General features: G+C 43.9%; 1 protein-coding gene across 7 annotated transcripts in view; it reads right to left on the bottom strand.

The window, feature by feature from the left end:
- Positions 1–15768, bottom strand: part of usp32 (ubiquitin specific peptidase 32) — a 65260-nt gene that overhangs the window by 24788 nt on the left and 24704 nt on the right. For 6 of the 7 annotated variants that reach the window (XM_023152386.3, XM_023152387.3, XM_014407712.4 and 3 more), the window contains exons 3-11: positions 13635–13740; positions 11148–11266; positions 9401–9560; positions 2625–2756; positions 2356–2463; positions 1927–2042; positions 614–676; positions 212–295; positions 47–108 (exon numbers count right to left, since the gene is read on the bottom strand). In XM_023152386.3, coding sequence (XP_023008154.1) covers positions 47–108; positions 212–295; positions 614–676; positions 1927–2042; positions 2356–2463; positions 2625–2756; positions 9401–9560; positions 11148–11266; positions 13635–13740 — 950 coding nt within the window. Of the gene's footprint in view, positions 1–46; positions 109–211; positions 296–613; positions 677–1926; positions 2043–2355; positions 2464–2624; positions 2757–5765; positions 6051–9400; positions 9561–11147; positions 11267–13634; positions 13741–15768 lie in introns of those variants that run through there. The other variant, XM_076892110.1, reaches the window with a different exon arrangement.

A 15768-nucleotide genomic window follows, 5' to 3' on the forward strand; every position in this document is an offset into this window, starting at 1 on the left:
TTTCAACCAAACAATGACTGGACAGGTGGCGAGGACAGGTACGTACCTGATGATTTGCCCCTCCTCCTCTGGAGTAGCAGGCCTGAGCCCCAGGACTATGTGGCACACCTGAACCGAGATAAAGATGAAAATACACGAGGATAACGAATAAATACTCAACTTCAATGTGAACACTGTGTGAGTTTTAAGACTGTAGCATCTGGGTGCTGACCTGAAAAAGCAGGTTCAGGAACTCGTTGGCCAAAGCGCTCTTTACACTCCAGATCTGGTAGTCCTCGAGGGTCAGGTGACCCAGCTGGTGGAGAGTGAAATAGAACCAAGGCGAACATAATCAGGCACGCAACTCTGAAAATAAACACTGCTGTGACACCTTCGAATAGCTGTGGGTAAGATAAGGTGGCTGAGGACTGCGAGGTTATTGTCAGTGAGCAGCCAACACTCACACGGCCGCGTGAAAAGTGTTTGCTTTTTCTGAATGAGAGCAATGATTTCTTTAAAGCTGCAGACGCTTTAAAAGCCTTAAAAATTAATCATGAATACTAATGAGCATTTATGTATTTAGAGGTTTTGCACAGGACTGTGTTCCAACGACGATAACATGGAGCTGTCTTACCTTAGTTGTGTCGTGCATCTTTAGGATGTCTTCTACTATGTCTGACACACTACTCTGCAGCTCCTGCAACAGCAACACAATAGATCAGCATGCAGCAAAACACAGTAAGCGCCTCGTCTTAACCTCCTCCAGATCTGCAGCAGGCCATCACTGAGCTCCCGGACAGTCTGACGCGCAACCTGCTGACACTCGATGCTCTGATGTCTCAGACTTGGATTTAGGTTGGGTGAGCATGGGAGCAGTGGACGGCACCACTTCGTTCATCCTTTGGTACCTGACTGCGCGTTTGCACCACGTGAGGCCGGGCATTGTCGTGCACCAGTAAGAACCCACTACACCAGAGCAGGGTCTGACAGTGGGTCAGTGGAGTTCATGCTGGTACCTGATGGCAGCCAGGGTGCCGTTAACTAGCCTGTAGAGGTCTGTATGTCCCTCTGTGGATATGCCCCCCTACTGAACAAGGTTACATGCAACAATGTTCCCCATGACTCATTCAGACTCTTTTACATCTGTCACATGTGCTCAGGGTGAACCTGCTCTCATCTGTGAAAAACAGAAGGTGCCAGTGATGGACAGTGGTGGACCAGTGGTGGACCAGTGGTGGACCAGTGGAGGATGATGGGCTCTCAGGCCACCGTCATGAAGTCTGGTTGTTTGGTCAGAGACATTCACACCAGTGCTGGAGGTCATTTTGTAGCTCTGGCGGTGCTTATCCTGTTCCTCTGTGCACAAAGGAGCAGATACCGGTCCTGCTGACGGTTAAGGACCTTCTGGAGTCGTGTCCAGCTCTCCTAGAGTAACTGTTGGTCTCCTGGAATCTCCTTCATGTTCTTCAGACTGTGCTGAAGCAAACAGCAATCCTTCTGGCAATGGCAAAATATTGATGTGCCATCCTGGAGGAGTTGAACTACCTGTGCAACCTCTGCAGGGTCCAGGTATCGCCTAATGCTACCAGTAACGCCCCTAGCCAAATGCAAAACTAGTGAAAAAAAAACACACGAGGAGGGAGAAATATCGATGCTGATAGTGGAAAAGTTCACAAAGAGAACAAATTTACAGATTTACATTCTATTTATGCTGAATGTGCATATTTGCATACGTCTCTTAAACAGATCAGAAAATATTTTGTTATCAGAAAAAGAAAAACCTCTCTCACTCACAAAACCCTGACTGCTATAATTACCTTCCACAGTTAAAAGAACAGAGCACAGTTCTGTGCATGAGTCAGGTTCCAGTAGGCATAAATATGAAAGTTCACCCTTGATCGCTCTGGAGGGTTGTGTGCGTGTGTGTGACAGTGTGAGTTTACTTACAGGGAGTAAGTCTGTCCGATTGTCCTTCCACACCTCCAGCAAGGCCACCACCATTTCATGAAGCTCATCTCGAGACAGAACCCCATCACGGTCCACATCAAACACTTTAAAGCAAACTGGAAGTGAAAGAGACCAAAAAGACGTTTATGATGTTGATGAAGCACCACGCCGATGCATCGTGCCGTTCAGTGTACGAGCAGGAAATCCGACACGCTGCCACTGCTGCCAGTGCAAATGTAATTTCAAGCACCAGTGGAAGTCCTGATGAGAGCGGTCCATGACTGTACCGACCGATCGGGACTTTCTTTAAGGAAAAAAAAGACATTTAAACCCTGGATATCAGCTTCAACTGAGAAACGGGCTTGTTATGGGCAGCGGTGGGACTTGTGTGGGGTGTCTGTGTGGATCTGAATCCACAGCGAGCCTTACATTTCTGTCTCTCAGCAACAGGCCCCCTGCAGCATGCGGAGAGCCCACAAGAGATCTCTTTAAAGTCGATGTGATTGTCCCGATTTTCATCGAAGGCGTGAAACAAGCCTAAAAAACAAGATCAACAACACATAACATTAGGCACGCTTAAAGCAGGTCGTGTTCTCTGCTGAGGTCGCGTATTCAAAGCGAGAACGCCACTTTGGTCTCGTTTCTTCATCATTATTGCAAAGCTATGCAGATATGAAACTGAGCAAGTATCGTCTTACCTTCACTCAGTGACGCATGAATAGGAGGAGAGACGAGAGGAACGAAGGTTTCCAAGTCAAAGCGGCCGGTCCTGGACTGAGCTTTCAGCAACCAGTAGCGCTTCTCCAAGTCTATAATGTCAGACTCCTCCACTGCAGGAGACGCACAGAGATGGGCAGTCAGATATTTGTCACTGAAGGATCGTACTGCAGGCGAATGTTGCACAGTGACATTTGATTGAGCAGTTTCTCCACACTTTCCAAGAATTAGGAACAGCAAATCAGAAAGTTTTTATGAGACAGGTTTAAAGCCTGTTTGGACTTTCTAAAGTCAACGCATTCATCCAGAGACTGCCAACATATACATAAAGTGAAAACGGGACAAATGCAGAAGAACAAAATAAACCAAAAAACAAAAACTATATTTCTTCCTGAGACTGGCTCCAGGACGTCCGGTGTGCTAACACAACCGGCTGGGCTCCATCCACCGTTTCTGGGGTGTTGGTGTTTCTGCATCACTAAATGGAAGCACGGGACAGATGAGGTGCTGTGGTACAGAACAGCCAAGAACACGAGAGCCAAACGTCGTGTTCTGTTAGTCTGTTGCTGGGAACTCATAAACAGGTGTGTTAGTCTGTACACTGCTGCTCACAGTTGATTAAATCAGCATGCCAAACAAGCTAGCTAGTATCAGCTGATAACTTCACTCCACCCCCTTTTGCTCAAGGTCACTTCAAAATGTCACGTTGGAAGCTGACGGAGCCGTCTGTGTTTTTATTTCAAACAATATTATCCTGGTTACAGTAACAAAACTATGGAACAGCTGCCACGCGGCTACACGGTTACTGTCTGCGGCACTGAGCCACAGAGCCAAAACGAATGTGTAATTTAAAATGGAACAACAAAGAAACAGTTGAAACACCGCAGATCTGAATTTGACCTGATTTCTGTAAATGACCAATCCAGCACCGTTGATGTGAGAATGGAAAGATAAAAGCAAACTGTATTTTAGATCGTCCAGATGAAAGCCGTTTGCAAACATGCACTGCAGACCTGAACGTCTCTTTACATGTGAGGCGCATCAGCATGTCTAATGCAGGCAGATCAGCTGTTAATGCAGCCCAGCGTACATGAAGCATCTGCGTTAATCGTTATCTTTTTCTTTACAGGTTATTCAGCTTAATCGGATATTTTTACTTAAGATGTGTCGGCTAAAACTTCTAAACTTCAAACCTTCTTCTTGCATCTTCATTACTGATGCACATTTTTCTCACGTCATGCAGCTCTAACTGAATTTTATTACTGTACAAACCATGCAAATGGAGAAAAATAACACTGTGTACTGAATCATAAATATGGTGCTTGAGGGCAAAGAGGAAAGAAAACACGGGAGCATGCGATCCATAAGTGATGCTGCTGACAGGTGAGGGAAGAACTTCTGTGGGAGTATGGAGGAGCAACACGACACGAGCGCACTCAGATACTTTATCGTACATCAGCAGAAGAAAGGATCTCCTGGGGAGAACCAGGCTGTCTCCACTGCCTCAGCAGAGCTCGGTCATTATCCTCCACTGAGAAACAGTCGGCCAGCTTCTCCTAGCAGCTCGTTTGGTTATGTTCCCGTCTACGTTCACATCTTCTCCATGAGAACAGTCTAAAAGGATGAAGGTCGTTCTGTTTCCTTTCTGATTTCTTTAAACGGTTTAAATAACTAATACAGAATGAAAGCATTGCAACTGCTGCAAACAAAACAGTGACAAAAAAGTGTGTGAGAAGACACGCTGAACACTAGTTCAGTATTTAAAGCGCTGTGTGTGTTTATGGCTTTAAGCACGTTGCTCAGTGAGACTGAGAAAGAACCAATAAATTGATAATATTGAGCCTATTTCATGTCAGCAATGAAAGCCGGCTAAAACGACGACTTTGTGGTGTCACAACTCTCACTGATTATAACAGAGCGTTTTGTTAATGTTTAAAGACAGGTCAGGATGTTGTTCTTTCAGGTGTAGCCCAGGTGACGTTTAACCATCCGAAAGAAAGAAATACAAAAATTTATTCAAACGTGTCATCGGAAATTTAATACAAGTCCACAAGTACAAATTTAGGATCATATAAACTAATTATTGCTAATTAAGCAATTACATTTGGTGACCACACACACACACACACACACACACACACACACACACACACACACACACCATCAGTAAACCCAGGGTAGGGTTATGCAATGAGCAATGGGAGAATTTGCCTCTGGTTGTCACAAAGTGATACGGATCAGACCGATATAGCACATGAAGCTCCGCCCGGGGTAACAACCAGCCTCCTCCTTTAACTTTCTAATCTGCAGCTTAAGCTAACTGGATTCAGCAGCTAGTCAGCTAGCCTGTGGCAGGTAGCCAAAATGATAATAGTTGTCAAACGCAGACGTATGAATCAAATGGCCGGCACTTCCTGGTAGAAACTGGACTGTGGATTCTCGGTCAGGTGGGCTGAAAGCTTGTTTTTAGCAGCTACGGGTAACAAACAGGTTGCAGTGATGGGAGGCAGGTGAAGCTGAAGCCCAGACTTCTCTCTGACTCAGAGAAGGTTTTTATAACTCTCTGTAGTAAAGACACGGACGTCGACACAGCTCGACGACCTTTCTCACTTCCTGGTTCAGACATTTAAAGTTAAAGGAAACACTGAATACAAAACGAATGATTTACACCAGGGACTGTACGGAGACTGCATGGAGGAAATGATACAAGCCAGAAATATTACTGAAGGCTCTGATTCAGTCAAATGACGGTCTGACTGCTAATCTATAAAACTCACGAGGCTCACTTTGGATCCACTCCTGCACATCTCCCATCCACCATAGGCTCACTTCTACAAACACTGGCGTAGACTCGAAGACACACAAGAGCCATTCTTTGCTGGATTTAACGTCTTTATAATGATGATGAGCTTCAGTTTAGCAGTCTTCTCTTCTGAGTACGTGCATTAACTTCTACAGAGTCCAAGGACCTGCACTGCTGCTATGCTAGATGTGCTACTCAGATGCTGGTACGCATAAATCTACCAACGAAAAACAAATCCAGGTACTTTTCATTTGAATGACAAAACCGATCTGATGACGGGCCGTTACACGTCATGGCGCCCTGCAGGTCTGATACCCACCCAGAGGTGCTACTCTGTCCGAGTGGCAGCAGAGATACCATACCATTATCCAGGGAACATCCTTACACAGGTGTTGCCACCGCCAGTACGTAGCACAGCAAAACTCCCCGCATCAGCTGCCTGGAAGGTTATTTCCAAGGATTTCTACTCAAATAACTCCAAGATAGCATCCAAGCTAGCATGTTAGCAGCAGATTCACCGTGCTAAGCTCCGCCGCGAGTCACGCTTTATGTTCTCGTTCTGGAAAGAGTCATGAACCAGGGCCGTGTCAGTCACGCTCTCTCTTCATCTCACACTCACAAATACAGATCAAGAGACGCAAAGGTAAGAGGATAAGCTGGTAGCAGCCAGATTAAAGACAACCTCAGCTTCTCTGGACAACACAGCTTCTTTGCAGCCATCTGAACTTAACGGGCTAAATTTACTTCTTGGTCTTGTGAAAACACTGACCTACAGCAAACAACAGAACGTGCTTTTGTTTGACGTGCCAGCAATCACTGCTGTTCGTACGATCGCTCCATCGTTACTCTCACTGTAACTGTGAGACGCAAATGTGGAAAACTGAGCTAAAAGCCACAAACCAATGTGACACACCCACATGCATCTCTCTGTGTTTGTGGAACAATGTGGATCTAAGGTATAATGAGGTCAGGGAATCATGTGGCATGAAGTTGGCTAAGAAATCATTTTAGAATAAAGTTTTTAAAAAATCTGATTTGTGGAGACGTGTTGACAGAATAAGTGTACTGCTACATCACACACTACTTCTTTTAAAAGACTTTTTGCAAGCATAGACACACTATGACCTGCTTATGTCGAGCTTAGTATGCGAGGACGTCCTCAACACAATAACAGTAACCAATTTTTTTCTTTTCTTTTTTGTCTTAAACTCTTTGTCGTAGAGTAAAAACTTGCTGTTTCTGAGTGACGTAATCATGTTTTTAGACACACTGTGCTGTAGATCAAACGTCTGGGCTGGTAATAAGGCTTTGTATCTGCAAACCACAGCGTGTTTCTAAAGTGAACTGTAGGGTATGAAAAGGTTTCATTATCAAGCCTTTTTCAGCTCCTTCATTTTACACAAGCAAAGCAAAGTTTCTCTCATCAGGACAATATCTTTAAGGACTCGTGTAACGTCCTGTACTGCACACGCTGCACTATACTACACTTACTGACCCTGAACAGTCTTTCACAAATCAATCAGTAACATCAGGCAGAAATAAAACCACCCATTCAAATACTTTTGTTACATAAGAGCCGGCTGGGACAGAGGTGGCTGTCAGCATGGGAAGACACTCGACAGCATCAACATTCATGTTCTCTGGTTCACACTTTGACAAGAACTCGCGATTCATATGAAGGAGTGATGGAGTCACGAAGCTGGAAGACGACATGAAATAAGAATCGGGGTCAGTGGGTTTAAAAACAGCACGTTTTAAGTGTAACGCTGTCGGAGCTGGAATGCACGCCGGGAGACGTTTGTGGTGTTTCCTGAGACGTTTGCTCTCCAAGACCGAGGACGGAGGTGCAGGAAGAAGAAGATGGAAATGGGAAAATGTCCGTTTCACTCACTACGTTATGGCAGAACATCACACAGTGAATCTATCACGTCCCTGAAATATTTCACTTTTAGTCCCTGCTTTTTTATTTAACCTCCCACTGAGATTCAAAACCTCTTTCTTAAGGGAGACCTGGCCGAAACAGGCAGCAGCAAGTATCTCACAGTTACAAATATTACACAATTAAACACAGGCAACAACAACAACAACACACACAAACAAAATGTAATTAAAATGACATCAGTCTCATTGAAACAGGTGTGGAATTGGCCTCAAGGATTCTGAGTTTTAATTTTTCAGTGGTTCTGCAGCTCGGTCCAAGCCGAGGGTTCAGTTCGTGCAAACAGAACAGAAAGCAACAAGACGAAGAGAATAACCACCAGCACGTTTCGCTGCTTCGAATTCAGGAACAAATATTTACAAATAATCAAACGTTCTGCGCGACCAATCAGACGGGGCTGCACCTTCACATGCAACAGGCTCCTCCCAGCAGCCTGTGTTTACTGGTATACAGTGTTGGTCAAGTTACTTGAAAAAAGTAATCAGTAACTAATTACTGATTACTTCCCCAAAAAAGTAATCCCGTTACTTTACTGATTACTTATTTTCAAAAGTAATTAATTACTTAGTTACTTAGTTACTTTTTAAAAACACGATTTACAACCTGAAGAGGTGATAAAGCGATAGATCTTTCAGCCCAATTCTACTTTTTCTGCATAATCCATCATACAAAATGTAATCAAATGGAAAAGTCTCTTTTTAAAACTTGTTTTATTAGTTTTAATCTTTTAACTTTATGCATCAAGCAAAAATTTAATTATCTGCAACATTCTCTGACTGGAAGAAATTAGTTTAACATTTAAACCTATTTTCTGCACATTCCAGCACATAAAATAAAATATTTTTTGTGTTTACACTCAGTCTTTCAAATAGATGCAAGTAAAACACAGCAGAAAATAAATAAAGTCAAAGACTCAGCGGTCCTGTTGCTCTATTTTCACCTGTAAAGCAGGAGTGGGGTAGGCGGAGGTTTACCCTGGTGCAGGTGTGCCGCGGTCAGTGGAAGAATCCGCGAGTTTCTCTGTGAGTTTCCCATTACGTAGCTACTCGGTGCTTGTTGGAAGTTTAGGGGTTTTTTTGCTGTAAAAAGAAGTTTTCTTCCCACGCACAGCGGACACTAATGTTTTTGTCACTTTTTATGGAATCAAACTCAAAGTAAGGTCAGTACTTCCACGCTTTAAACGCTGCACGCTCATACTCTCTCCCACAATCGATATGTGATCCACTGTTGATCTGCACACAGCTGTTGCCACGAACGTCGCACTCGCTTACGTCACTGTCGTGAGACATTCTCGCAAAAAAATTACGGTTTTAGTAACGCAGTAACGCAGCGTTCCTACGGGAAAGTAACGGTAATCTAATTACTGTTTTTGCAGTAGTAATCCCTTACTTTACTCGTTACTTGAAAAAAGTAATCAGATTACAGTAGCGCGTTACTTGTAACGCGTTACTGCCCATCTCTGCTGGTATATGTCATCACCTTCTAGCAAGAAACCTCCACATCTTGGCAGCAGCTGCTGCTCGTATTAATGCAAACTTTATACCAACTTGTGGTTCCTGGTAGCATCAGGAACACCATCAGCACAAACTGCATTCCCACCACTCAGAAGAGTCTGATGCTCTCCTTTTCCCCTTACAAACACTACTCTTCAAACCAGCTCTAACCTGCTGAAGTTTTATTTTTTTTTATTGTTTTATTTATTAATCCTCCCCTCCGCTTTAACAAGCTACAAGCCATCAATTTTCTTGGAGCAGTTTCACATTAAAAGCTTTCTAAGTTATTCTCTGTGGAGCAACATTGGTTAGTAAGGCCTTGTGCATTGCAGAGTTTGGCCAGGCAGGTCAGAATTTCTTGTAGTGACTAAAAATGCTGAATAATTATCCAGACTGATTCCAATCCAAAGTCCATCTAAAACAAACCAGGTATCAAATGAACACCTGAGCGTCTCAAGTGTGAAGTAAACACATAACATTCAGGCGCACTGCTGCAGGACGCTGTTTTAGGGGTGGCCTTACGGTGTGTGACGCCCGCTAGGGTCTGGTAGAACGTGGGCGTGTCGCTGTCATCCGTCAGCGTGACACACACTCCTCCCGACAGCAGCCATCTGGACAAAGTGAAGGCTTCCTTGTCCTGCAGGAGCCAGTTCCTGAAGCGATCGTAGTTGACCTTGTCTCCCTGCACAAACAGAAAGGCAAAATGAATCTGCTGTCGCCAAAACACCGATCGCCAGCCGTGTGCCGAGTCCATCCTCGTTTGGCTATTTAATGAGGAAAGGCTTTGGCCCGTCGCTACGGACTCATTAGCTATTGTTATTCATCAGTCAAAGTGTTTTGGGGTTTAGGGCTTTTAAATTTAAACTAACAAATTACACAAAGTCTGACAAATCGAATCATTCAGTCGTGATGAGAAGCACCGACTTCTGCTTCTTGAACGTCTTTTTCCCCCAACAGAAGTTTACTGACATTTTAAAGAAGTCAGCTCATCAAAATGAGTGACAAGTGCCGGGGCAGGACTGCAGAAAGTAGCCAAGGACGAGGGCGCAAACATAGATAAGGGAAATGCACTTTGCTTCACATCAAGGTGGAAGCTCTATTCAGTTGACAGATGTCAGTTTCACGCTGCAAACATCAAACAGAGAACGACAGACGAGGCTCTAATATAAGAAACCTGATGAATCGTAACGATCCCCGATGAATGCAAATGTTCCCTCGTGCACAAACTTAGAGCTACTGTAGGAACGGCCTCGTGCACACCTGGACTACCAGTGGCCGAGGCAGCAGGTAATGCAGCCACCCCTTTAAAACCAAAGTGACACTTAAACATGTTATATGTCACAATGGCTTTGCTAAGGCCTGAACTCTGTATGTGTGCTTCAGTCAGCGAGATGATTGGCACCACAAACACAAGCTGGTCAAAATAGAGCGAGCCGAGCTGCAACACCTCCCTCTAGAAGGACTTGACTTAAATTATTTTGATACTTCAGCGATAAATAATGTTAACAGCTGCACATAAACTGTGCAACCACATTACGTACATGTGTGTGGACGTTAGCCTACATGCTGGTGCTAGCACTGCTAATGATAGCTCCAATAAACTCATTGTGAAATCATTGAGTGATATTTATTGTGCTCCAAGAAGGCTCTTAGGGAAACCAAGTTAATGATAAAAACGATAAAAGAATAACGCTGAAAGCCGATAAAAACCCTGAAAACCATGAATTCCCCCCCGGAGCCTCAACTCTTGTGGCCCAGTACCAAACGACTTTTTTGTTTCTCCTGCACACAAACAATATCCCGACTCTGTTTAACCCACAAATAAGCATCTAAACAAATGAAACAATCAGTCTTGGACATGGATTTGGTTAGTGGTGATTTCAGAAGTGAACATGTAATTGCAGAAGGATAATAATGGACATAAACATCATCAGGGGAAAATGCGACACCTGAGTATTAGACTTTATTGTGTTGTGTCTCTAGAGATGTTTGCATGCTATAAAGGAGGTGGGAGTGGGGAGGTTTGCATGCTTTCAGGTGGTATTTTAATAACCAGCACAATGACTCGCTGATAAGCCAAACTTTGTATTATCACAGCGAGGAGGCTCCCTGTGCGCTCCTAGTAACAATGGCTCTTTTATAAGCATGTGACTGAAACCTCTGCAACGATCAAGCGCTCTGCGATAGAAGCTGAGGAGTCATTAGTCTGCAGCTCACTTGCATGAGTTAACAGATTAATGCTGTGCAGTCTTTTGCAGCGTTTGCTCACCTCGCCGAAGGACTCCTTCAGGGATGCCGGGACTTCTCCATCCAGGACCTGCAGAACTGCTTCTATATCTTCCCTGGCAGCATATCCCCCCAGATCACTGGCAAACAGGCTGAAGAGGTCTGTGCACACAAACACACGAAGAAGAAAGCTCAGCTTTATCACAGGAACGCAGGCGTCCAGCACACAGCAGCAATGAGCTGATAAAAGTCTCAATGTCAATAATGTCCTGATGGATTTGAATGCCTGCGACATGTGAGATACGACTACCAGAATGAGCCTGAGGAAGAGGAGACGAACCAAAAGCATGAAAAACAAAAAGAAACGAAAATTTCAATCACTGTGGTCTCAAAACAGTCGCTCCTTCAGCTTGTAGCCTATCCTACAAAGAAATCAACCAGATGTCTCACACAGTTCTGAGAGTTTCCGGCCCATGTGTGCTTGGACAGTTAAGGTGAGCGAGCTTTTCTGAAGCTGTATATGTAGAAATACCTTCTAAAAATGATGTTTTGCAGTAAAACAGAACCACTCACCAGCTGTCATCAGTCCACTGACAAGTTCAACATTTCAATGTTTTGTTCCCAGATTAAATTCAAGTGTTTCGCTGCAGTTCCGACTTCGCTGACTCGCTTTTTCATAGTTTTCAGTCACGTGAGCGACTCGCCACCCTGTCGGGCAAAACATCGCTCCATCATGACGGTCAGCAGTGGACGGTCAGTAGTACTGCAAGACTAAAGTTTTGTTTTTATCTCGAGCCAAGACTACGTTCATCTCTTCATGGAGGGGAGACAAAGATATGAAGAGAAACCGTGATTTTTGGGGACTTGTGACCTGCTGGATGGGTAAATAACACCACCGTGTGGGAGGCGAAGAACAAGAAACTTCACCGTTAAAGCAAAGATAACTGCTACAGCTAGCTTCAAGTACCACGTGTAAATCTAACATTTGGTTGACTTGGACATTTACAGTGTCGGGCCAGGAAGTATGAGGAGCATTCATTTGTCACGTGTCAGAGTATTTGTCCGGTGTCGGCTAAACCATTCCTACAGTTTCACTGAGCCGCCACTGACAGCCTGGTTGCCGTGGAGAATGATTTGGCCTGTAAGGCGGGGTAGGTGTAGGTGTGTTCACAGGTTGGTGCCATATGCCACGCCCTTCTGGAAGCTGGTGCTGTGCCAAGTTAAATCTGAAGACGTTTAGAGGACAGCTGGAGGACCGCAGTACTGTTTTGTCTTCCAGGTGGACGTGTCCCAGTAGTGATGTGACAACTATGAACACTGCATCTTTTCTCTTTGATCACAGTGTATGTATATATGCATGTACCCCATCTCCTCCTTAACGAGTGCGTCGACGAATGTCATCACACATACAGTAACTATTAACATTTAAAAGATTTTAAAGAAAAACTTTTATTATAAAGCCCCAAATCTGTTTCGTTTATGTTAATTTCATCATTCGTTTGTTTTGTCACGTTCAACATATGTTGCCTATACATAACTCGACGGATGCCAACATCCGTATCCGGGATGGATTTTGTTCCAAGTAACACTTAGCATGGAACAAAGAATGGAGACAGATATTATAAAGGACTAAACCGCAGGTTAAAATGAGTGATTGCTAGTTTCTTAAAGTTTACAGATATAAAATTGATAGTGGGGAAAAAATATCTGTGGAACGAGTCGTCTCATTATTTGTTTTATTAGCTTCTAAAATACAACAAAGAACAGTTTGATGACCTCAACAGAAATCTACATAATTGTTCATCTTTCAGTATGAAAGCAAACATCCAAGACAGCACTGGACGAGGCTTAGGATAAATGTCCGAGTCAAAGCCCAGAGGGAAATTTCACCAAGTAATCGTGGAACAAATCCAGGAGTCTGTCGGGCCTTTACACGGCTGAGATACTGAGAAGTGTTCACAAGGGTCAGCTGCTAATTAGTTCATCACATTTTTAAACAGTACCTTCAAAACACGAGGCCTGTTAATACCTGTGCCAGAGCTCAGCCTCAGAAACAGCATTTAGTTCAGCTAAAGCTAGCTCGAACCAGCCTGATGCTGATTATTTGGTGGTGGAGATATTACCGAGTGCAACTCGCTATGAAAAGAGGTAGAGTGAAAGCACTTAAAGGTAAATATATGACAGGAAATACAGCCTCCGGATGTTTAACCATGACACCCCGTCTACATGCAAAGGGGGTTCGTTTTAGCAATTTAGAAATACTTTAACAAATGACTTTTCATAGTAGGTAATGATGTAATAAATTACTATAATGACAGTAAGTATGTTTATCCAACTGTGGCAGTAGCCATGGCAACCCCTGATCACTCCTTGACTATAACTAAACTGCATTAGCTTAAAGCTTACATTATATCTCATAAAAAACAAATTTTAAAACTACTTTTATTCTGTTTTTTGTTTTGTTTTTTTTAAAGCGAGACAAGAGAGAGGGAAATGAAATCAACATCTCATGGCCTAAACAGATACTTACACTTTGCCTTCTCCTCATCACGTCCTCTGGTCAGAAGCACCAAACCCACGATCAGATTGTTAAAGTGCAGCCCTTTGGCAGAGCCTCCAAACGAGGTGTAGATCACCTAAAACACACACATAATCGTAACGTTAAACACGAGCTGCTCCACCGCCTGTAACACGATCGAGACGTCAGCCCATCCAAACACCACAGTGACAAAAGCTGCCAATGTGTGAGCAAAGAAGAGTTTTGACCAACGTCATCAGGTTTCACCGACAACTGAGGAAAAAAACAAAACCATTTGAAGTTTGTCGTTCAAAAATATAACAAATGTAACATTTAACATAACAGCTTGGATGCAGTAATGTTGGTGACTCTGGAATACTGCAAGACCTACAGTACGATGTCAGTAAAAGGAAAGCTGACAGGAGGAAAGTACTTCCTGTGCTGGACTTACAATTCATTTTCAGTTCAGTTTCTCAGAAGTAGCCCTGGACTAGTTTCTGTGGAACTGTGAGAGAAAATCACCCAAAACAAAAATAGAGAAATGTGCTCCTCATCTTTAAAACTATATCAGCTCGTGTTACGGAGGCGCTGCTGCCATTAAGCTAAAGGACACGCTGATGGCCTGCATAACATGACTCTGCAGTCAGAAGCTGATGAAGCATGTCCATGCCAGCAGGTCACACAGAGTACAGAAGCTTTATTTGTGGCTTTTAAAAACACGGAAGTCACACTGTGTCATACGATGCAAATTCCTAAATCCAACACTTTCACCGTCATCTGCCGCCCCTTCATCACACACTGCTGCTTAGAGTCCCCGAGAGCAGCCATTTGGCTTTCTACCTGGTAGGCTTTTAGCTAAGCTTTAGCTTCAGCCAAGTGGAAGCTACATTGGCTAGTCATTCATATGTAAATTAGGTTGTTACCTGAGAATTCTGGAGGGCAGTGGGGGTGTGTGAATGATTGCTGATTTCTAACTGCCAACTGCCTCTTTGTTTGTCGGGGGGGGGCTGCTAAAAGCGGTGAACTTCCTTTTGTGTTCGTCTTGATGCATTCTCAATCATCCAGGGAAATAAATCTCCAAAAGTCACCAACTTGGAGTGTTTCAGTTTGCCATCTTAGGGAGAAATCAACACACATGGGTGTAGGTCCTTTGTTGCTGAGATTTATTGATAAAAACAGTACAAAAAACCAACCATTTGTACACATATTTACAAATAATAATAAAAAGTGAGTGAGTACACTTCAACATTTTCAGCAATCACTCACAATCCTGGCACTGCCATGGTATCTGTAGTCTGCATTTACCACATGTGTATCTGTAGCAGTGAACACATCGCACAGTGGCATGATTGTTCTTGCATTTGTGTTTGACCTGACACGTGGCTCTTTTTCCAGGGATAGGTGTGGAGGGTTGTGTCCGAAGCAACTGTTCTTTTCTTGCCTTCTTCCCAGCTACATGAGAGTGAGCCAACTCTCCTGCAAGCTCCACCAGGAAGTCCACCCGTCTTTCCTGCGTCCCGGTGCATGCTTGATACAGCACATGTGCATTCAGTGCTGCCATGTCAATCATAATTATCAAAGACCAGTGGTCTGATTGATACCACAATGGACCACTGATCAATGGTCCACTGGACCACTGATCAGACCACTGGTCAGCAAACCTGGGAAACCCACAGATAATAGTCGACGCGTCGTTTGAAGCTTTGTAAGATCACAAAAGACGCAGGAATAAGTAGCAGGATTTCAGAGTGTAATAACGCACTGAAACAGAAGATGGCAGCACTGCATGTACGAGGATGCCAGCTGCCGTTAAACCCCGACGAAGAAGAAGCAGTTTCCCAGAATTCATAGCGCGGCCCTGCTCAGTTTCCAACAATGGCGGCAGCTAGTTAGTTTTAATATTACTCTTATTATTCTTTCTGGGTCACAAAATAAACCTTTAACATATTTTCAGGCGGGAATGTAGCTGTGTAAACCTCAAATATCTGCTCAGTTTATCAAGACACCACATATTTTCAAAAGCGCTCCGACGTTTTCGGAGACGTCTGTTACCCACTAGCTCGATAGCGAGCCGGGGGCTAGGCTCACTAGAGCCGTGAGAACACCGGACTCCCAGCAAATCGTTTTCAAACCCACCGCCGTCTTT

Source organism: Maylandia zebra, linkage group LG14, assembly GCF_041146795.1.
Source record: "Maylandia zebra isolate NMK-2024a linkage group LG14, Mzebra_GT3a, whole genome shotgun sequence".
Lineage (NCBI taxonomy): Eukaryota > Metazoa > Chordata > Actinopteri > Cichliformes > Cichlidae > Maylandia > Maylandia zebra.